General features: G+C 43.5%; 1 protein-coding gene across 3 annotated transcripts in view; it reads right to left on the reverse strand.

The window, feature by feature from the left end:
* LOC112614681 (zinc finger protein 267) overlaps nucleotides 1-8384 on the reverse strand; it is a 28753-nt gene extending 20369 nt beyond the window's left edge. Inside the window, exons 1-2 of one of the 3 annotated variants that reach the window (XM_025371380.1) lie at nucleotides 8177-8384; nucleotides 6827-6978 (exon numbers count right to left, since the gene is read on the reverse strand). Coding sequence is in view for 2 of the 3 variants with exons in the window: in XM_025371378.1 (XP_025227163.1) it covers nucleotides 7878-8015 (138 nt within the window). In the remaining variant the exon portion in view is untranslated. Of the gene's footprint in view, nucleotides 1-6826; nucleotides 6979-7877; nucleotides 8076-8176 lie in introns of those variants that run through there. The other 2 variants (XM_025371379.1, XM_025371378.1) reach the window with 2 other exon arrangements.
* Between the last annotated feature and the right edge of the window lie 14614 nt (nucleotides 8385-22998).

Genomic DNA, 22998 nt, shown 5'->3' on the forward strand with positions numbered 1-22998 from the left:
CTAAGTCAGCATTTGGAAAACAACATGGAGACATGCATTAAAGCAGTGTTTACTGAGCTTGTACTATGTGCTCACAGTATGCACTGTGCTGGGAACATCACATGGTGCGAGTTAAGCCACATAAACCTCTGGGACGTGGCTCCTGAGTATCCCATAATTCCCAGCAGGATTTAGAAAATGGCCCAGCCTTTCTATTTCTTCTTGTTTCCCTATCACTATAAAAGCTAACTATAGACAGATGGGAGGGATACAGAAAGGAAGGGGTCAAGTTTAGTTCAGAAGAATTTCTCCACTGGGCGTGGTGGCTCACGCCTGTAATCCCAGCACTCTGTGAGGCCAAGGTGGGTGGATCATTTGAGGTCAGGAGTTCAAGACCAGCCTGGTCAACATTGTGAAACCCTATCTCTACTAAAAATACAAAAATCAGCTGGGCATGGTGGCACACCTGTAATCCCAGTTACTCGGGAGGCTAAGGCAGAGAATCACCTGAACCAGGAAGGCAGAGGTTGTGTAAGCTGAGATTGCGACACTATTCCAGCCTGGGCAACAGAGTGAGATTCAGTCTCAAAAAAAAAAAAAAGAAGAAGAAAAAGAATTTCTCATTATTCTCTTTATATCTTTACACTGACTTTGTTGCAACTTGTAGAGCAACTACTGGATCTGCAGAAATGAAAAAGAGGTTGCCAGGTGGAATGTTTCTAGAGGTACTGGTTTCAATAAGAAAAAAATTTAATTTTCAAATAATTTTGAAAAAGTGAGTCTTTTACTCCCATTTATCTGCTTTTGGGTTTGGGGAAATTGTGAGCACCACCTCTGAAAAGATGGCAGCAGCAGCCACCCTGAAGTCTGATCTCCTCTAGTCAGTTCTATGAGGGGAGGCTCCAGGGTAGGGGCAGACCTGGACCAGGTTCAGAAGAGGATGGATTTGGGCAGGGCTGGGGCAGGGGCTGGGCTAGACTTCTCGTCTCTACATTGCTGCTTTATTTTCAATTGTCTTTCCTAAGCCTGACCAACAAGAACTTGACTCCCATGGGTTGCCTTGTTTTAATAGTTTAAGCTTCATTCTATTTTGTAACATGCAACAACAAACAATTTAACCAAAACGCATAGGGCTTTCTAGGAAAATTATATTAGTAGCTACATAATTATCTTTAACAAGAAAAAAGCAACATAAATAATCATTATAATAACAACTCTTTTGTCCACGGGTGGCCCTTCAGGTGGTGACATCAGAACTCACAACGTCAACATAAGGGCAGTGTCCCAAACCAAGTCCAAGTTCCCTGTACACCTCTGTTCTTGCTCCTGACCACATGATGTTGAATTCAACCATTATCCATCTGCTCTAGACTGAAAGTTCCTGGATGGTAGGGACTATGGCTGCTGCATCTGTTTGCCTAGTGGCCATATGAAATGGAAGGAATTGGTTTACCTATCAGTATGAGTCTCCAGGCCTCCTCCTTGTATTTCACCCACACATTAGAAAACTGGAGCAACTCCCACTTGGATACCAAATAAGGAGATTCCTTCTGTTAAAAGAGAAACAAACCCTGATGACTCATTCCTCTCCCTCTGAGACAGAAGCAAGATTAGCCCATTGTCAGCCTGTCCCCTGCCTGCACAGGATATAACCAAGTGTCTCAAGGACCCCTAGGTGCTGGTGAGATAGTCCCTGTAACGGTGTGATGAAAACCCAATAGTGATTCGGGCAGGAAAGACTCAAGTTGTCCTTGTGGAACCAGAATAGAAAATTGAGTTGTCATCGTAGGGCCACAGATCCAGGATCCAGATATGTTATTACCTATACCTGATCAGCTAACTCTTAGGTACAAGAAAGGACAAGATTACCGTACTCCAGTAACACAGCTCACAGGTAGGCACAGCTTCACTCATGGCTCCCTCCCTCTGCTAAGGTGCTGCTTTACACTTACAGATTCTGCCACGAAATTCTGTTTATACAAAGTCCATGTTGATCTCTCACAATGCAGAAAACGTTCCCTGGATTTTCTATATATCCTGAGTCCAAAGTCTGGCCCTGTCTCGTGGATCCCAGGTGGAGACCAGCCTTTATGTGCAGACTCCAGGTGGGATCAACCTGGCTCTGCATTCTTGGGTGTTGCTGTGAAGAAAACTAGAGGAGACAGCCCCTCAGGAAGGCTGCTGTCACACATCCTGGAGAACCCCAGGACCTGGGTTCAGAATCCACAGCTGCATATTTAGGTGTGGGAGGGGCAGGGAAGTGGCATGCGCCTTCTGCACATTCATGGGCATTTGGGCAAGAGGATGAGGGGAACGTTGAGATTCTCAGGCCTACTCAATGCATGTGTGTGTGCCTGGTTGGTTTCCAGGCCCCATGGTCTCTGAATCAGTTTCAGGTCTGAAGATGCCAGGGGCATGGAAAGACAGAGCTGGAATGGCTAACTGATTGATGCCCTGTGAACTTATTTTTGTAGAAATGTAGCCAAACGGTTCTAGAAGGGACTGAAGATTCCAAGTAAGCAGAGAGACCATTCTGCCTGCAGATTTTGGGAGTAGTGGGCACTGTGCTGCACAATTGTGGGTTGTGAACAGAAATCAAAGAGGGAAAGGACCCTCTGGAGTGAAGTCTTACAGGCACCTTACAGGTTTATATTCTGTACGGTAATTCTGGGCAATGTTTGAAAAATATAATGAAGAAGAAAATCATAAAATCATCTCCAACCCCAGAAAAACTATCCATAGTGGTAGAAAAGAAAGAAAAGTCTTTTGTGACATAATTAGCCCAGAATGTAAAGGACATGACAGGCAACCTGCTAAGAGATTAGAAAAACACCTACTGGTGAAAAGTCACCATAATTAGTCCTCAATAGAAGACCTGACAGCACCATTCGTCAGATAGAGTTCATTCTAAATTCACCTGGGAATTGGGAGGCCATCTGTGGTTTTTAATTGGCTACAGTCAAAGGAAAAATAAACTTCATGTCTTCGTGACAGGCAGATTTGCAACTTGGAGCCAGATGCCTGCTCTCCTAGAGAAACTGTGGGATACAGCTCTATCTTCTTTGCTATTTACATTTAGAGAAAGGCAGTACTGAGTCAAAAAGACTGACAAATGACCTATTTAGCTGTTAGAGTGATTTAGACAGATTGTAAAACAGAAAAATAATTTACATATGAAAGTTTTCTAAAGTAAATGCTTTAAGAAAAAAAAAGAAAAATTTCTTTCCTTATTTTCAAGAAGGATTAAGTCTTGTATGTATTTCTAATTTGTATTTGCTCTTACAACAGCCAAGTCTAGGGCCATGGTCTTGAGCTCATGGACATCTGAGTTCCAATAGGTGCTGGATTCAGGCACCTGTGGGGTGACCTTGGGAACACTGGGTACACATAAAGAAGGGGCTTGTGGGGAAGTAAAAGGCAGAACAGAGGAAGGTGCTATCGAGCCATGAGCAGAGGGTAGTACCAAGTTGGTGGAAGGACTGGTTTGTGCTACAGATACTGGCCCAGGTGGGGCTATGCTCTGACATATTCCTGGGTCCATGCAGGCAGATAAGATTATGATTGGATGGTCCACAAGCCTAGTTTGATGGAGAAACGAGGCCGCTGCTACGGATTCAGTGTCTAGGATTACAACAAGCCAGGAGTCCTCAGGCACTTGAGTGGGTTTTTGGCAGGAAACTGGAAGCAAAGGTGCTATGGATGTAATTCCTGACGGTCAAGCCTTCTCCTGGGAGGGACCGGGACATGCCAATGCCTAGTTGGTATGTTCAGGAGTGGGTGGGAATCTTGTAGTAGCAGCTGGGTGGGGGAGGGGGTCTCTTCTCAGAACGCCTTTCCTCTCAGTCTTCAGTCCCCTCTCACCCTAGCAGGAGACCTGGAATCAAAGGACAATGCACAGTGGGGCAACCTGTGTGCAGAACAGAGCCTCCCTTCCCCCAGACACTTGGGAGTCTCTCTCCAACCCAGGCCTCTGTGAGGTCTGTCTTCTGACACCAAATGGGTAGAGTTTGCTGAACACCAACCAATCCTCCAACATCAACTGAGTGCCAACAACTTAATTCTGACACCACACAGAGTCGGCACAGGCCCCACAAGTTCTGGGCTCTGTTCCACAACACTGCCCCCACTTCAGATGCCAGTCACAATGCCTGGGGCACTATCTATGCTTCCAAGCTACTGCCTGTAAATCAAGGGCACCCATAACCCTATCCTTAAGTTCAATCATTTCAAAGATCTATTCAAATAACTCAGCAAATCGCTTTACTTATGTTTATCAGGTTATCATAAGGATACAGTTCAGAACAGCCAAATGAGATAAATACATACAGGGCAAAAAAAAAAAACAGTGGGAAAAGATAGGAATAGTAACCTAGTAAATAGCTGTGATTAAAGAAATCCCCCATCTTTTGTGTTCTCCAAGAACAGCTTACTGCAAAAAACCACCCTATTATGACTTCGATGATGCTCCCTGATTTAGTCATCACAAAGCCACAGACTCTCCAAATTCCCCTTCTGACTCAGCTGAACAGTTCTGTCTTCAGTGTTCAGAATAAACTACTCAACCAAACTTTATATTTTTCTCCAAGTTGCTGGACTTTGACACACCCACAGCCTGGTCAACATTCAACCCCTCCCTAAGCCCCTCCTAAGAACAGGCTGACATCAGAGTGAAATATTCTCTGATCTAGAATCTGATATTGGCATCTTAATCCTGCCCTTCCCCTCCTGCCTTCTGAGCTTGTTTGCTCCTCCCTGTGAAAGAAAGTCTTTGTCTGCCTAACCTTTGAGATCCACAAAGATCTTACAGCTGGTGCAATACTCCTTTAGAATTAAGGAACTTCTTACCTAAACCTGAATTGGTTTTATTTGACAAAATCAAGTAAAATGTGGGGAAGGAACTGGAAACTTAATATTTTACTGCAAGCCTCAAGTTAATCTGGGGGAACACAGTGTGGTAGAGATTTGAGACTCTGCATGCCAAATATTAGGAAAACACAGGGGGAAAACCAGTTGTCAAGGGCAGTGTTAAAATGATTAATGAGTAGGCGATTATATGGAAGTGGTTGTAGTGCCCTGGGTTTCCAGGGAGAAAAACCAAAACCAGGACAACAATTTCTATCCTCAGAAAGAGCCTCCCAACCCTAACTGCCTCTTTCTGTGGATTTTCAGCTTTCAGCTTTCCAGGGCTCTGTAGCTTCTCAGTATAAAGGGCTTCTTCCATGATTGGGGTGAGCAGGCTGGGACATGTGCAGGGGAAACTCCCCTGGAAGAACTAACTGGGCTTCAGTGACCTCTTCTTGCAGGCTCAAGACTGGGTTAGTTTGCACTCACTGAGCTCAGGCTTCTGCTTCCCAGTCAGGGTTATTCAATTAGTATTCAATGAGAAAATGCCCAGTGTTTGAAGAAAGCAAAACTACTCAAACAGCGTTTATAGAATAAAGGAAACTGAAACGCCTTTATAATTTATACCTCAACAGAAAATACAAAAGTATCTATCCCTTTCAGACAATAAATAGGCCACTTATTTCCATGATAACAGATCATTTAGTAAATATATATAAACAATTCTAGCAGGTGCTAAGTTTGGCATTAAAGCCGCACATCCAAGGCCAGGCATGGTGGCTCATGTCTGTTATCCCAGCATTTTGGGAGGCCAAGGCAGGAGGATCGCTTGAGCCCAGGAGTTTGAGACCACTCTGGGGGCAATACAGTGAGACCCACATCTCTACAAAAAGAAAAAACAAAATAGCCAGCCATGGTGGAGCACCCCTGTAAGTCCCAGCTACTAGGAACTAGGAAGGCTGAGGTAGGAGAATCACTTGAGCCCAGGAGGTTAAGTGAGCTGTAATCACACCACTGCACTTCAGTCTGGGTGACAGAGGGGAGATCCTGTCTCCAAAAAGCAAAAAATAAAAAATAAACTCAACATCCAGACAAGAGGATAAAGAACAAAGATATCCACTGTCATAACTTCTTCACCCTACAAAAAAAAAAGAAACTGATGTTTTGACGAAACTATGTAATTCACCAATTAATCTACCACACATTGTTGTGAAAATGTATTCACTTTCTACAGCCAATAATGAAAGAAAGATTTTCTCCATTTCTTTTCCCTGGCAGCATTTCCAAAAGGTGAGCCCTGAGATTGTTTTAAATTACTCTCAAAAAAAGAACAAACCTGAGAAACTTACTACACTCACTCAGCTGAAAAAAAACATAGTAAGAATTTTTAACAATGAATTATATGACTTGATATTTTAATTTTCTGAAATCCACCTTTCACGGCCTTGGAAATGTTTTTTATCTTTCAAGCTCTACTGATGAAATTTACACTAATTGAAAAACTGAAGTAGAAATAAATGAACAAATCTTTCTAAGGCAGCAGACTCAGGGAGTGGTAATGCTGATTGAAACACAAGACATAACTGGCTCAAGTGTCAAGTCGGGTCACGGTATCATCTGGGACATTCTCCTACCCCAATACTGCTCATTAAAATGCTCAGGGACCATCCTCCCAGGAGATCCTGCACTGTGCCCCCACGGACACTGCAGCCGAGTTTGCAGCACCTCACTGCGGTGGGGTTTTTGTTTTTTGGTCCTTTGGGAGTTTTTCTCCCTTCACAAATCTGAATGAATCCGGGGGCAGGAATCATTTGTGACTGTTTACTCTCAATACCAGCAAACAATTGGCTGACCAGCAATGTGTCTCCAAGGGATGAAAACTAGCTTTGAAGAAATAAAATTCTTATGTCCCAAAGGGTTATCTTTTTAGGTTAAGGGTGTCCCAGGAGATTTCTCTCAGCCCCAGGGCATCCAGCTGCTCCCCTGGGGGGCTACACTTCCATACCTTGGGCCATCCTCTAACAAGGAGGTGACCTGGGGCTGACAGTCACTAAACATTTCAGGAGAAATGGCCACTGTGGGCATCTTCAGTCATCCCAGACAGTACTGAAATTCAGGAACAGGAAAAGATTGGATAGACAGTGGCTATACAGGGCCCTGTGCAAAACCTCAAGTCAAAAGACATTTTTCTGATAACGTATCTGTGCCTAGGGAAGATGAATGAAAAAGAGGCACAAAGATTTTTTTGCAGTGGAGTGTCAGGGACTTTTTTATTCTCTCTTTCCTCTCATGTGAAATGTATACCAAAATAAAACAAATCTTTAAAAAAGTGTCATCCACTGCTCTGTGAAATCATGATTAATGAGTAAAATACTCTGTCTGAAATGTACAGTAAATGACCAGTAGTTAATAATGTTGTGAATTGGAGAGGGGAAGTTAGCCTTTGGAAATGTCGGGAAGGAACTGGAAATTTAATATTTTACTGCAAGCCCCGTTAGACTGGGAGAACACAGTGGTGGATTTGAGACTCTGCGTGCCACACACGTTAGGAAACCGCAGGGGAAAACCAGTTCCCCTGGGCAGTGTTAAGATGATTAACGAGCAGGCGATTATACGGAAGTGGTTATAGTGCCCCAGGTTTCTAGGGAGAAAAATCAAAACCAAACTCACATACATTTCTTGTAAATTACAACTTTAGGGGAAAACAAAATTCAGACTTAACGAACCACAAAGCTCCAATTCACCTCCACCTGCATAGTCTAAATAAGGCAACTACAGAACTGTAACCCATCGGTTAATTTGGTCCGCTTACTCATGCACCTTATAAAAAACATTTCCTTCAAGCCCCTGTGGGGACCTCCGAACCACAAACCAGGACTGCAGGTTTCCCACGTCACAAATCGCTATTTGCTCAAATTCTTCAACGTTTTAACAGTGACTCCCTTTAATTCTTAATAGGAGAAAGGAGTGACTGAGGACCCCACGGGGCACAGTTTCTCCCCACACATGAACCACACACCGAACCTGGGTCTCCCCTGAGACGCTCCCGTCCTCACCGCACAATCTGGGGGAGACGCGGGGCTGCGGCGCGGGGCCGCCCAGAGAGGGCTCTGGCCAGGGCCGAGGTCGCTCTGCGGGGTTGGGACGGGACGGGACAGGACGCGAGGGGTCCCGGCTGCCGGCCTGGCGGCCATCTTGCAGCGGAGGAGACCGAGGGCCGAGCTGCGCCCGCTGGGACTCGGGGACCAGACCCCGGAGCTGACTGCGGGGAGGCCCGGGTGCCCCTACAGCGGGTTCTGGCCGCTTCCGACCACCCCCTTCCCCACTCTGGGGACCTCCGACCCCGCACACTCACCATTTCCCAGCTTCCGGGATGCTCTGGCGTCTTAGCTACGGATCTCCCAGGGCCTGCAGGTCACAGAACAGAGGCTGTTTATTCTCAGAACGTGAAGTTGGCCTGGGCCTCCCAGAACTAAAGACTCAAGGCCGTGATGAGGAGACCCGACCTCTAACTGGAGCCGACAAAGGCCCCCGCCAAATCCCGGAAGCCGCCCCTGCTCTCCGGCTTCACTCCTGATTGGATGGTTTCCATTCCAGCGCCCCTGATTGGATAAAGCTCCATGCCCCGCCCCCTCATTATTAGTGGGGTTTTTTATTTTTATTTTTTATTTTTTTGAAAGGGAGACTGGCTCATTGAGGTGGGGCCGCCTGCCGCGGGTATTACAGCTAATTAAGGGGTGAGCTGCGACTTGAAATGCACTTGCTCTTTCCGTTACCTGGTTCTGCTTGTATAAGACATCTTATTAGCTAATTAAGAAGTACATTTAGACACCTTTAAAGCAAGAAAGACCCTCATCCCGTACCACACTGTACCCCACTGCTAACGCCACCGTGGGAGGGGGCCCCTCAGCTGGGAACAGAAGACTGTACACTTCATTCACGTGTTTTCAGTTAGGCCTTTGCATGATACATACACTGAACCAGTACAAAAGCATCTTATAGGGGCATGCAGGCTGGGGTCCCAGGAGGATGTTGCGGGCAGTGGTGGAATGTGGAAGAGGGGCTGGCCTCTTCTTCTAATCTACAACTCTGCCCCCGTCTCCTGGAGTCTGCATCACTGGCAAGGGGGCCGCTCACTGTCCGTCTGTCTCTCCTTCTCAATCCCTTCAAGCTCAGGGGAAAAGGGTCCTTGGCAGCGACAGGGCTGGGAGCTCAGTTCCTCTGGGCCCTGCTGGCTCAGGCTCAGTGGCCATGGACTCCTCAGCCCTACCTCTGGTTTTTGTTTTTGTTTTGAGACAGGGTCTCACTCTATTGCCCACGCTGGTGCAGTGGTGCAATCATGGCTCACTGCAGCCTCCAGGGCTCAAGCAATCTTCCCACCTCAGCCTCCTGAGTAGCTGGGACTACAGGCACATGCCACCATGCCCGGCTGATTTTTGTATTTTTTATAGAGATAAGGTTTCACCATGTTGCCCAGGCTCGTCTCGATCTCCTGAGCTCAAGCGATCCTTCCACCTTAGCCTCCCAAGTAGCTGGGGCTACAGGTTACTAGTCAGTTCTCCAACTCCTGAGCTCAAGTATTCTGTCCGCCTTGACCTGCCAGAATGCCCTATCCCTGTTTTTCTGGAGTCTTGGAACTAGTGGCGCTGCAGCACCTCTGCTTTCAGATTCTCCTAGTCTTCCCGCTGAGTAGAACGTGGGAGAGGAAGTGGGTGTCAGACTGGGCCAGGGCCCTAGGCCCCCATGTAGCTTGGTTAAACTCCCAGTTGGGACAGTTTAGGCGCTGTGCCTTATTCAGTGAGACGCCTGGAACAAATACTTCCCTCCCCAAAGCAGAAAGATCCCTGATTGCTGACAATCAGGATTCCATGCGCTTGACTGGGGCCCTGCTGCCTCTCACCCTCACACCCAGTTCCAATTGCTGCACTCTGTGGCCTCCCTGCCACCAGATTAGGTGTAGATAATGGGTATGGGGTGGGGCTGCTGACACCACTGGCTGACCAAACCCCTTTCCCACACTGAAGGGAGAAAAGGCAGGAGGTTAGGAGCTCCCAAAGGCAGCACTGCTTGTGACAGCACCGCGGGAGTCCTTAGGGCCTACTAAGGGGCTGGACTGAAACTCAGGATCAACTTTGTCTGACTCCAAAGACCATGCACCTCCATGGACCTCACAACTCAAGCAGCTTCCCTAGGCCTTTGAGATCCTGGAGACTGACTCTTCTGCAATAGAAGAAAGATTCCTTTTGATTCTCATCCTTCTAGTACTCTTCACAATTGGAAATAATCCCCACCAGAGAATGCTTCTGAAATGTCTTGGAAACATTTAGAATAATTTGGGGAAATGGCTGAAGGCTGGGTTTAAGAAATCAAGGCCTAACATTCTATTTTTCATTTCTTATGGGAGAGATTTGAAAGCACTTATAATAGACTCAATATGTCTGCAAATTATTTTTGTCCCCTTTCAGTATTTGAAGGCTGTTGATGATTTTCAATTCAGATTAACTCAAACTACTGTGCCTGAAACAAACTTTTACTCTGAAAGCAAGAGACACAAAGGTATATCTGCTGAGAAGACATTTTCTCCTGCTACAATTTAGCCAAACAGCTGAGTACGTCTTAAAGTCAGTCCTTGATTTCTAACAAGTCAAGCTATTTGCCAAGACCACAATCAGCATATGACTGCTTCAACTACTTCATCGTACCAAAAGATTGACCAGACAGGTCGAAGCTCTGAGGGTAGAGTGGTGAGAGGACCCGCACTAGCAGGTGGGTAGCCATAGGTTCATAGGTTTGAATCACTCGTTAGGTGGGGTGTTTTGAGGTCCTGATATTTATGACACAATTAATGTGTATATTACTAAAAGTAAATTATAGAACATTACAAATAATACATATATAAACTAAGCATGTCAGCAATTACAACTACTGTTATTCATCATTATTCTAAGTGTGATCATTATTATTACCACAGTTAGAAATAGTAGTTGTGGCTGCTGCTGCTGCTGCTATTGCTGGAGGGATGGTGATAAAAACACCGAGTAAGGTTCTGCTGCCTCCTCCACCTATGGCATCTGGAGCTGCTGGCTCACTAGTTTGATGCACACACTGGACCTCTTTGGTGAAGCTGCAGCTGGAGAGCCTTCAGGCTCCGCTATGGCAGAATTTGAAGGTGGCAGGTAGGATGGTCCTGGGGTGCAGTTGACGGTGAAGAGGTGCACACTACTTAGTGAATGAGTGGAAGCCTTTGGTGAAAGGCAGAGTTTGTCCATGACACAAATCAGATTCCACTTTGACTGGGGCCAATTAGTGAAACAGACACATCTGCAGAACTGGAAATGGAGGACAAAGATTCAGTTGATGTGTTCCAGAAGCAGACAGGAGTGTCTACTGAGAACATACTCACTGCTTTACCCCAGAACTCTGTTACTACAGACCAGGCAGACATTCTCACATAGAAAATTGCAATATGGTTCCATCACGTCTACTGGTCCAGCATCCCTTTCTCTATTCTTCACTTTCCTGTTCCTCACTCCTTTATTGTACATAAATTATCGGGTGTAGCTATACAGACATATTGATGGTTTTTGTTTGCTTGCTTGTTTGTACTGAATGAACAATGATCATTGATTTCCAATGACCACTGGGGTCACTGGTGTTGAGTGATTTCCAATGAAGGCAGGTGAGGGAAAACACTGGTTCTGTGAAAAGACTCCCTTTCTCCACCAGGGGCTGCTCACTCACCGTTTATCTCTCTATTCCAGGACTTTAACAACAACAATATAAAAAATATAATGATCCTTTAGGCTTGTTGGGAGCAGGAAAAAAATAAAAGGGAATAACCCTTGCATACATTGTTCAATTAGAAAATTTTATTTTTAAAAATATATCATTGTAACGCTAAGGACAATTTTATAACTTTTTAAATGTAGCTGTAACATTTAAATGTAACACACAGAACAAATCTGTCCTCACACAGGATAAGTGACAATTAAAAGAACAGAACAAATTCCAGATATGTTCTTCTTCAAATGTAGGATCTGGTTGTTTAAATACACATCTTGTGTAACATGAAAAGAAAAAATGTAGTATATAAATGAAAACAGGAAGTAAAGTTTCTCTAGTCACCAAGTGTGTTGGCTGGACTGAAAATGAGGAAGAAGGGGTTTCCGTCTGCAATAAGTTTGAAGTGCCCCCAGGAGCCAGGGAACTGTCCACACCCTCTGAGGCTAGCCCCCTCCTCTTCTGCGTGGGGCAGGGTGCCTGTGAGATTTCCATGTCCTGGCCCACGAGGTGCATGGAGGGTGGGAGGTTGTCTGTCTCACACCCAGGCAGATATCCTTGTTCCAGGGCCCTCTGGTAGATATTCCCAGGATCTCCGTAGGCTGCCAGGGTCACACCCCTCCAGAAAAGTTATATAGGTAAATTGTTCTTAGGGGTCAGTCCATGGTTGATACCAAGCCACATTGCACCCTGGATAGAGGGCAACACATCTCATGCAACTGCAAACTACAGTAAAGGTCTATCTGCTGACAAAATCTGAGAGGCAGGAAATGAGACGTCCTCCTTATGCTTTGAAGGAAAAGACAACAGGCTAGAAGTGGTTGGCTCATGTGTTCATGACTGCCATTGTCAGGGTGAGCTGAGTAGTGCATGAGCTCAGAAAAGGACTGTGCCACATGACAAGCTGGAGGGGGTGTGACAGGAGAGCGGGGAAGATGACAAATAGACTACGGGAAGCAAAATGGAAGTTCCGCTTCATGGAAACATAGTACATTCTTTCCTCACAGTGAAGAAAAAAGGAAGAAGAAAGAAACTTGAAGACAGGCTTTATTTTAAAAGGAAAAAATATATTCTATAACAAAGTCCTAAGTAGTCTGTGGATGGCATATCTGTGCTTTCATGCAATGATTGGGTGAAACCTGCTACCACCACATCAATCGAATTGGCAACAGCATTCCAAAAAAGTAAGAAAAAAATAATGGGGTGTGTACTCTTGCCAAAGACACTCGAAAAACTCAATTTCTATGCATTACGATGAGAAGAAAAGAAAAATTACCCAGATTGAATCAGGGACGGAACTAATCACTCCTGGGATGAAATGCACGCAAATGTGTATTTCCATGTGTGCGTGTAGTGTGTGTGTGTGTGTGTGTGTGTGTACTGTGGTGTGTTTGCCACTGAGTATGAGATACGTTGCCTATTTGAACTAAAGTTAATGCTCTGAGTTTAAACAAAAGTAAAGTCCTGTGGAATCCAGAATCCACCCACCTAGTAGGTGGCTCTTCAGCCTCAGGTTTCAGTCTCAGCTCCTTTGAGAGCAGCCACGCAGAAGACCAATTGCGGTGGGTGGGGGACTTGGTGGAGGGTGCCAAAGGTTTTATTGGGGGCTAGGCACTAATTTGGGAGAATTCTGTGAAAGAACGCATTCCCACCACAACCGGGAGCTAAGTCCTCATTTGGGTTCCAGAGGCAAAGTGGTCACTTCATTTCTCACCCCTCTGCTTTCTTCTCCACTCTGAAGTTGGTCACCAGGTGGCGGCGGAAGATCAAAGATAAATATCACTAGAACCAGAGCAGGCTGACTGTCTTTTCTTTTTCACTGACAAATAATAATTTTATATATTTATGGGGTACAATGTGATCATTTTGATATATGTATACATTATGGAAAGATTCCATCAAGCTAATTAACGTAGCCATCCACTTACCAATTTATCTTTTTTTGTAGTGAGAACATTAAAAATTTAATTTTGCAATTTTGAAATGTACATTATTCACTGTGCTCACTGTGCAGCGCAATAGATCGCTTATTCCTCCAGTCTAACTAAAGCTTCGTATCCTTCCATAAGTCACTTCTTTTTCCCTATCCCACCCTTCCCCCTGACCCAGCCTCTGGTAACCACTTTTCTAGTCTCTATTCTTTGTTTCTGTGAGATCAATCTTTTTAATTCCACAACTAAGTGAGATCATACAGTATATGTCTTTGTGTTCCTGGTTTATTTAACATCCTCTGGTTCAATCCAAGTTATCACAAATGACATAATTTCCTTCTTTATGAAGGCTAAATCGTACTCCATTGTGTAAATATGCCACATTTTCTTTATTCATTCATCTGTTGATGGACACTTAGATTGCTTCTATATCTTGACTGTTGTCAATAATGCCAAAATAAACACAAGAGGGCAGATCCCTCTTCAATAGCCTAATTTGAATTGTTTTGTATATATATCCAAAAGTGGAATTGCTGGATCATAGAATACTTTTTTTTTCTTCAATTTTACTTTAACTTCCAGGGTGCGGGTGCGGCAGATGCAGGTTTGTTACATAGGTAAATGTGTGCCATGGTAGTTTGCTGCACAGATAAACACGTCACATAATTATTAAGCCCAGCATGCATTAGCTATTCTCCCTTGTTCTCTCTCCTCCCGTCCCCCAATAGGCCCCAGTGTGTGTTGTTCCCCACCATGTGTCCATGTGTTTTCATTGTTCAGCTCTCACTTAGATGCAAGAATATGCAGTATTGGGTTTTCTGTTCTTGTGTTAGTTTGCTGAAAATAATGGCTTCCAACTCCTTCCATGTCCCTGCAAAGGACATGATCTCATTCCTTTTTATGGCTTCATAGTATTCCGTGGTGTATATGCACCACATTTTCTTTACACAGGATACTTATATTTCTAGGTTTTTGAAGAACTTCCATACTGTTTTCAGAATGGCTGTACAACTTTACATTCCCACCAACAGGGTACGAGGGTTTTCTTTTCTCCACATCCTTGCCAACACTTGCCTTCACTGGTTTTTTTGATAAGAGACATTCTAACAGGCCTGGGGTTGCAGATATTGCTCTCTTCTATTCTCAATTAAGTGATCGGAATGTTTTATTTAAAGTCTTTAAATGGCCTTGAATTCTCCCATTGAAAACGGTTTCTCCTGGTATTAGCATAATTTCAGACTACTCATCAGAATGATAACATGCCATGTGAGATGACATGGGGTGGGGAGGGCAATTGAGAGAGCTGCCGCCAGAACACAGACAAAGGAGGAGAAGGGCTAGGATGCCTGTGGAGCAGGTGGTGAAACTTAACAGAGAAGAACAGGGGAGAATCGGAAAATGAAGCCAGCAGAATTCTTGCACCACGGAATCAGTGTTGCAGCCTAGGAACAGGCGTCCTCTCTCCACATGCAGAAGCAATGCCACTTCTTCACCTAGATGTTGCCGTCTTTGCCTGCAGATACAATTTCACTCTAACAGGACCATTTCTTAGTCCCACCCCAACCTCTGAGGAGGCAGAGAGGCTAAAAGTTAAGTTGATCACCAATAACCAATGATTTAATCAATCATGCTTATTTAGTGAAGCTTGCAGGGAAGCCCAAAATGAAGGGGTTCCTAGAGCTTCTGGAGAGCTGGATACATGGCAGTTCCCGGAAGGTGGGGTGCCCACACCAAGAGAGGACCCTGAAGCTCCAGGTAGACGGTGTCAGAATCCAGTTGAATTATACAACACCCAGCCGGTGTCTCCTGCATAATTGGCTATTGATGCAGAGAAATCTCCATATATTTTGGTGACCGGAGGTCACAGAAGTATTCTGTATTGATTGTTGAGTGAGGAAAAGGAAATACACTTTGGTTGATTTATTTTTTCTATATCTCTCTGAGTTAGAAAAGTGAAAAATAAGGTGGGGGTGTGTATATATTAATGACAAAAGTTGTTCAAGAGAAAGATGTGTCAAACTGTTATCTACAAAGGAGAAGTAAAATCGTTTTGATAAACTCATCCCAAGAAATGTGGAGAAACAGGTCTAAGAAACACGTTCTGTTGGAGCAGGCCATCGTGTTTGTGAAAATCTCCCTGCATGATATTCACATGCAGCCTGGGTTGACATCCACAGCCTCAGAAGAACAAAATTCTCTTTGTCATGAGCTGCTCTAAGGGCAGGGATGACCTTTGTCTTTCCTCATCTTAATGTACCATGGGGAGACAAGAACTTCAGTAAGTGGGATTCACAGCAAGGTGCAGATTAGAACTCCCTACAGAGGATTTCACCATCCTATGAGGTCCCATCCCAGAGATTCTGATGGGGTGATCCAGCTTAGGGCCCAGGCATCAGCAAGCCTGAAGCCCCCAGGGGGCTCTGATGCACCGCCAGTGCTGGGAAGGTGACCCCCAGAGGGTCCGATGCCCAGGGAGCTTTTTCCCCTGAGATAAGGAAGAGAGCTTCACGGACGTCTTGGGGCCTGTGGCAGAGGACTAGGGTGTGACCAAGGAACTCTTCTTAAGATAGACTGTGAAGGGGTGCATGGGTTCTATACTAATGTGTTTTTCAAATGTGTTTCAGGCTGTTTCTCTTCTTGAGGATATGTCAAGAAATGCTTGTGTTCAGCTTTAGAGCTTAGGGAAACTCGTCAAAACTAAGGAAAAATTGTTTCCATAATTTTTGTATAAATAAAAATGATTTCTAATTTCATGATACAAAGCTCCATGAAGTCTGTTTTCATCTGGCTGATAGAAGTAAAAAGACATTCTATTCTTGTCTTTGTGTGTGTGTGTGTATACAGAAGTAAAACTATTACGCAGATTTCTTTGGTGATACGTAAGGAAAAAAGGAAAGAAAAGATATGGGCTGTGATGGGAAGTGGTTTCTACCTGTTTTTCTGAAGGTGTGACTTCAAAAGAGTTAAATCACACAAACCATGACAACAATTAGTACTAGTGATCCTTTTTTAAGGTAATAAAATGGAAAATACCCAATGGACACAAACATGTTCAAAGGTTTTTTTTTCCCTCAGGTCAATTTCCACCATCATAAAAAGAGACAAAGTGATTATATGATTGGACTGCCACTTGTCCCCGAAAGAGGTGAGAGGAACAAACAGTAGGTTTTATTACTTTTATTTTATTTTAAATAAATATTACAGTAGTAACCAGATGTTTTAATGACAGCTTATTTGAGCTCCATTGATCCTTTGAATCCATATGAAAAAGCATGCCCATATCTGACCACATTCAGCTGCACTGGGAACCACAAAGAAGGAAAAAATATTTACTTCAATGTTCGTTAATTGGGATTTTAAAGTGACGCTTCTTCCATAGAGCCACAGGTTGGTGAAAATGTGACAAGGGCTGCTGTGATTTCCAGAACAAGCTCCCATCCTCTGGGGGTCCTCAGATGGATTGATCCTGATGGATCAATTCCTGGACATATACACCCTCTCAAGACAGAACCAAGAAGAAATTAATTCCCTGAACAGACCAATAATGAGCTCCAAAATTGAGTCAGTAATAAATAGCTTATCAATTAAAAAAAGGCCAGGACAAGATGGATTCACAGTCAAATTCTACCAGATGTACAAAGGAGAGCTGGTACTACTCCTACTGAAACGATTCCAAAACATTGAGGAGGGAGGCCTCCCCAACTCATTCTATGAGGCCACCATTATCCTGATACCAAAACCTGGCAGAGACACAATAAAAAAAGAAAACTTTAGGATCAATATCTTTGATAAATATTGATGCAAAAATCCTCAACAAATACTTGCAAACCAAATCCAGCAACACATCAAACAACTAATCCACCAGGATGAAGTAGGCATCATCTCTGGAATGCAAGATTGGTTCAACATACATAAATTAATAAATGTGATTCATCACATAAACATAACCAAAGACAAAACCACATTATTATCTCAATAGATGCAGAAAAGGCTTTTGATAAAACTCAACACTGCTTCATGTTAAAAACTCTCCATAAATTAGGTATCAAAGGAACATACTTCAAAACAATTAGAGACATCCATGAAAAACCCACAGCCAACATTATAGTTAATGGGCAAATGCTGGAAGCATTCCCCTGGAAAACAAGCATGAAACAAGGAGGCTCATTTTCACCACTCCTATTCAATGTAGTATTGAAACTTCCAGACAGAGCAATCAGGCAAGACAAAGAAATAAAGGGCATTCAAATAGGAAGACAGGAAGTCAAACTATCCCTGTTTGCAGATGACATAATTCCATACCTAGATAACTCCATGGTCTCAGCACAAAAGCTCCTTCAGCTGATATACAACTTCAGCAAAGTTTTAGGATACAAAATCAACATACAAAAATCACTAGCATTCCTATACACCGACAACAGACAAGCTGAGAGCCAAATCGGGAAGGCAATCCCATTCACAATCGCCACAAAAAGAATAGAATATCTAGGAATACAGCTCACCAGGAAGGCGAAAGACCCCTACAATGAGAATTACAAAACACTGCTCAAATAAATCAGATACGACACAAACAAATGAAAGAACATTCCATGCTCATGAATAGGAAGAATCAATATCATTAAAATGATTATACTGCCCAAAGCAATGTACGGATTCAATGCTATTCCTATCAAACTGCCAACAAAATTCTTCACAGAACTAGAGAAAACTATTTAAAAATTCATATGGAACCCAAAGAGAGCCTGAATAGACAAGGTAATCCTAAGCAAAAAGAACAAAGCTGGAGGCATCATGCTACCTGACTTCAAACTATACGACAGGGCTACAGTAACCGAAACAGCATGGTACTGGTAAAAAACAGGCACATAGTCCAATGGAACATAATAGAGAGGCCAGAAGTAAGGCCACACAGCTACAACCATCCGATCTTTGACAAAGCTGACAAAAAGAAGCAATGGGGAAAAGACTGCCTATTCAATAAATTGTGCTGGGATAACTGGCTAGCCATATGTAGAAGATTGAAGCTGGACCCCTTTCTTATATCATATGCAAAAATCAACTCACAATAGACTAAAGATTTAAATGTAAAACCAAAAACTATAAAGTACCCTGGAAGACATCCTAGACAATACCATCCTAGACACAAGAATGGGCAAATATTTCATGACAAAGACACCAAAAGCAATCACAACAAAAGCAAAAATTGACAAATGGTATCTAATTAAACTTAAGAGTTTCTGCACAGCAAAATTATCAACAGAGTAAACAGACAACCTACAGAATGAGAGAAAGTTTTTGCAAACTATGCACCTGACAAAGGTCTCCTATCGCAAGGAACTGAAATTTACAAGAGAAAAACAAACAACCTCATTAAAAAGTGAGCAAAGGACATGAACACACACTTTTCAAAATAAGACATACATGTGACCAACAAGTATCTGAAAAAAAGCTCAATATTACTGATCACTAGAGAAATGCAAATCAAAACCACAATGAGATACCACTTCACACCGGTCAGAATGCCTATTAAAAAGTCAAAACATAACGCTGGTGAGGCTGTGAAGAAAAGAGAACACTTACACACTGTTGGTGGGAGTGTAAATTAGTTCAATGATTGTGGAAAGTAGTATGGTGATTCCTCAAAGACTGAAAAACAGAAATACTATTAGACCTAGTAATCCCATTACTGGATATACACCCGGAGGAATATAAATCATTCTACCATAAAGATACGTGCATGTGAATGTTCATTGCAGCACTATTCACAATAGCAAAGACATGGAATCAACCTAAATGCCCATCAGTGACACACCGGATAAAGAAAATGTGGTACATATACACCATGGAATGCTAAGCAGCCAAAAGAAACATTATCATGTCTTTCACAGAAACATGGATGGAACTGGCAGCTATTATCCTTAGCAAACTAATACAAGAACAGGAAACTAAATACCATGTGTTCTCACTTATAAGTGAAAGCTAAATGATGAGGACACATGGACACAAAAAAGGGAAACACAAAAAAGGGAACAAGAGACACTGGGGTCTACTTGAGGGTGGAAATTGGGAGGAGGGAGCAGAAAAAGTAACTTGGGTACTAGGCTTAATTCCTGGGTAATGTCGTAATCTGTACAACAAATCCCTGTGACATATATTTACCTATGTAACAAATCTTCAACCTATGTAACGAACCTTCACATGAACCCCTGAACCTAAAATAAAAGTTAAAAAAAGGGAAAAATTAGCCGGGCGCGGTGGCTGAAGCCTGTAATCCCAGCACTTTGGGAGGCCGAGACGGGCGGATCACGAAGTCAGGAGATCGAGACCATCCTGGCTAACATGGTGAAACCCCGTCTCTACTAAAAATACAAAAAAAATTAGCCGGGCGTGGTGGCGGCGCGTGTAGTCCCAGCTACTCGGGAGACTGAGGCAGGAGAATGGCGTGAACCCGGGAGGCGGAGCTTGCAGTGAGCTGAGATCCGGCCACTGCACTACAGCCTGGGTGACAGAGCAAGACTCCGTCTCAAAAAAAAAAAAGAAAAAAAAAAAAAAGGGAAAAATTAAAAAATTAAAAAGACGGACTACACCAAATGTGATGAGAACGTAGGGGAAATGGGACCCTCGTACAGTCTTCATGGGAATGTGTAATGATATCACCCCTTTCCAAAACAGTTTGGTGGTTGTTCCCTTTTTTAGACATTAAACTCTGAAGTATTTACTTAAGGGAAATTGTAATGTATGCCTATTCAGCAACTGGTACATGAATATTCATGCCAGTTTTATTTGTAATAGACAAAAACTAGAAACAATTTACATTATCTTCAACTAGTGAATGAATAAAGCTCTAGAATGCAATTTTGCATTGAAAGGCAATGAACTGTTGATACCTGCTACAGTGGGAATGGACCTTATGCTGTGTGAGTCTATTTATACAGAATTGTGGAAAGTGAAAATCAATCCATTGTTACCGGAAGTGGTGGTTGCTTAGAGATGGGTTGGAAAGAGTGCAAAGGAAGAATCGCCATGGGGGTAAGTAATCATGATAAAATGTCGGGGGGGAATTGATATGTTCATTGTCTTGACTGTGTTGATGATTCCCCAGGTATACACACACATCAAAAAAATAAACACTTTAAATATATGCAGCTTACTGAAAGTTAATTATACTTTAATGAAGCTGTTTTTAAAAATAAGCTCAATTGAAACCTGTAAAATGGAAGTTTAAAATTAGGCAAACAATATAATCCAGGTTGAAGAATAAAAAAAAATATGATCAACAAGCATTTAATACATTCTGACAGTTTTAGAACAAAGAAAATGAAACAACAGCATGGTGATTTTATTTGTTCATCCAATGGAAAACATACCAACATCTCTCCCTAGAGAAAACTGTTAAAGGTTAGCAGATATCAGTCCTTTATTGACTCAGGGTGGGAGAGTAAAGAGCTAGTCTTTTCTGACTTATAGGGGGAGGATCTACATATATATTTATTTTGCTATACTTTGCAATACATAAACACATATGAATGATTGTACCGTAATATTTTTGATTACAAAGAAATGCGTGACTATCATAAAACATCCAAAAACATCAAATGTCTAACATGAAATACAAAATTTATCAGTAGTTTTAGACCTAAATGAAAGTTTCTACTTTGAGGGTATTATTCAAACTCCTTTCCCAAGAGTGCCCCCTGTTTTGTCATGTATTAACACAGTGTGTCTAAAATTGCCTAAGAAGTAGCAGGTCTTTCTTCTCACTCTCACACAGCTGTGTCCTCTATTGAATAGGATCTGGGTGACCCCAGCTAAAGCCTCATTTGATCTACCAACAGGCTCCTTTATCTCCTGTCCAGGGAAGGGGCGGGCCCATTTTCTTCCTAGGAAGAGCTCTGAACTTCTCCACCCTAGGGACCAGGCAGTGTGACTGTGATGAGCCAGCCCTCAGCAGGGAAGACATAGGCCACCTGGGTGGCCATGGCACAGGTTTGTACCACAGCACAGAGGCCCCTGGAGCCAGATGAGCTCAGACAGGTGCTGCCAGGTCAGCAGAGAAAATGCCTACTGTTCCCACACCTGGGCTGTGTTGTGATAACTGGCTTCAGATGGAGTGTGCACAGAGGTCGCCAGGCTTTTCTGAAGTGGCAGTGGGAGGTCTCTTGAGACTGAGATCCGGGCCACTCACTGTGCCTAGTGTGGGCCTCTCTGGATCCCCCACAGCAGGCATCATGGGTCTCCTCATTTCACTGATGTGTACAGTGTCAGAGGCCTTTAGTTTCTTTTCCAAAGTCAAGCAATCCTTTTGCAGTTTTGGCTCATGTCGTTGATGGTGTCTTGAAGAGGAAGCATGTGAGTGAGAGACTTACCAGAATAGCTCCCATGGATGCTCATTCTCAGAATGTCCCCATGCACCTTCAGGTGAACCCCATTTGTCTTTCCTCCTCCTTCCTGGCCCCCTCTGCCTCCCTAAGGAAAGGAGGCTAAACCCCTCCTGGGACCCCAAATGCTTTCTGGATGTCGGGATCTCTGAAATCCTCACAGCCACTGAGAAACCCCTTTCCTCCTCAAGCTCTGTATAAATAACCTGCTTATCTGCCCTTTGGAACAAAAAAGCAAGATGCCACCTGCTCTATCTTGGCAGTTGTCCATGGAATGGATTTCTCTCTTCCTAGAGTTTCCCCTTCTGAGCTGGACTCTGATTCTGTGAATGAAATGAAAGTTTGAGTGACTGCCTCCAACTGAACACCTTAGGTGCTCTAATCCATCCTGGACACACCATAGCAGAGGTTACCACAAAACTCGGTTCTTCTCTGTTCTCCAGAGTCCAAGATGTGTAAGACCCTGGATGCCGAAGAGCTCCCAGTCCCTTCCCAGAGGAGACTGTGTTTACCCATCCACTATCTCTTCTCACCTTGGAAGAATCACATCTTACATAATTTAGCAGTGCTGTTTCTGACTTTGAGCTTACTTTCCTTGGAATTCTATTCCTCGTTTGAATTGGGCTCTGATCTTAGTGGAAAAGAAAGTTTAGGTGACTCATCTCTTCCTAGGCACAGAGCCCCAAAGTCTATACCTGACCCATATTTGTGGGTCATTCACTCAATCAAGGCTGTTCAGTCAGTGTTGAGTGTGAATGGGAAGCATAGAATTCCAGGGGATCATCGCCATATTTCTGAAATCTCTCTGATGACCATAAGTCATTTCCCATTTCTAATCCCAAAATGAAACCCCACTAAAGACACAGATCAGTATCCCTAATTCTACCCCTCCTGCCAGCCTCCATAGGAACAGCTAAAGACTTTACCTTGCCTTGCGCAGGGCTCTTACTGAATGAGAAGAGAGTGTCTTATCTTTTCTTCTGATGGTTTTTCCTCCTTATCCAAGCTCCTTTCCGTAAAGGAGATCTGTTGGAAAGAAGGTGGGTCAATGGAGCATTGGATGGAGGGGCAGTGGGAGTCTGGTCTTC

The sequence above is a fragment of the Theropithecus gelada genome, chromosome 20 (assembly GCF_003255815.1).
Source record: "Theropithecus gelada isolate Dixy chromosome 20, Tgel_1.0, whole genome shotgun sequence".
Taxonomy (NCBI): Eukaryota; Metazoa; Chordata; class Mammalia; order Primates; family Cercopithecidae; genus Theropithecus; species Theropithecus gelada.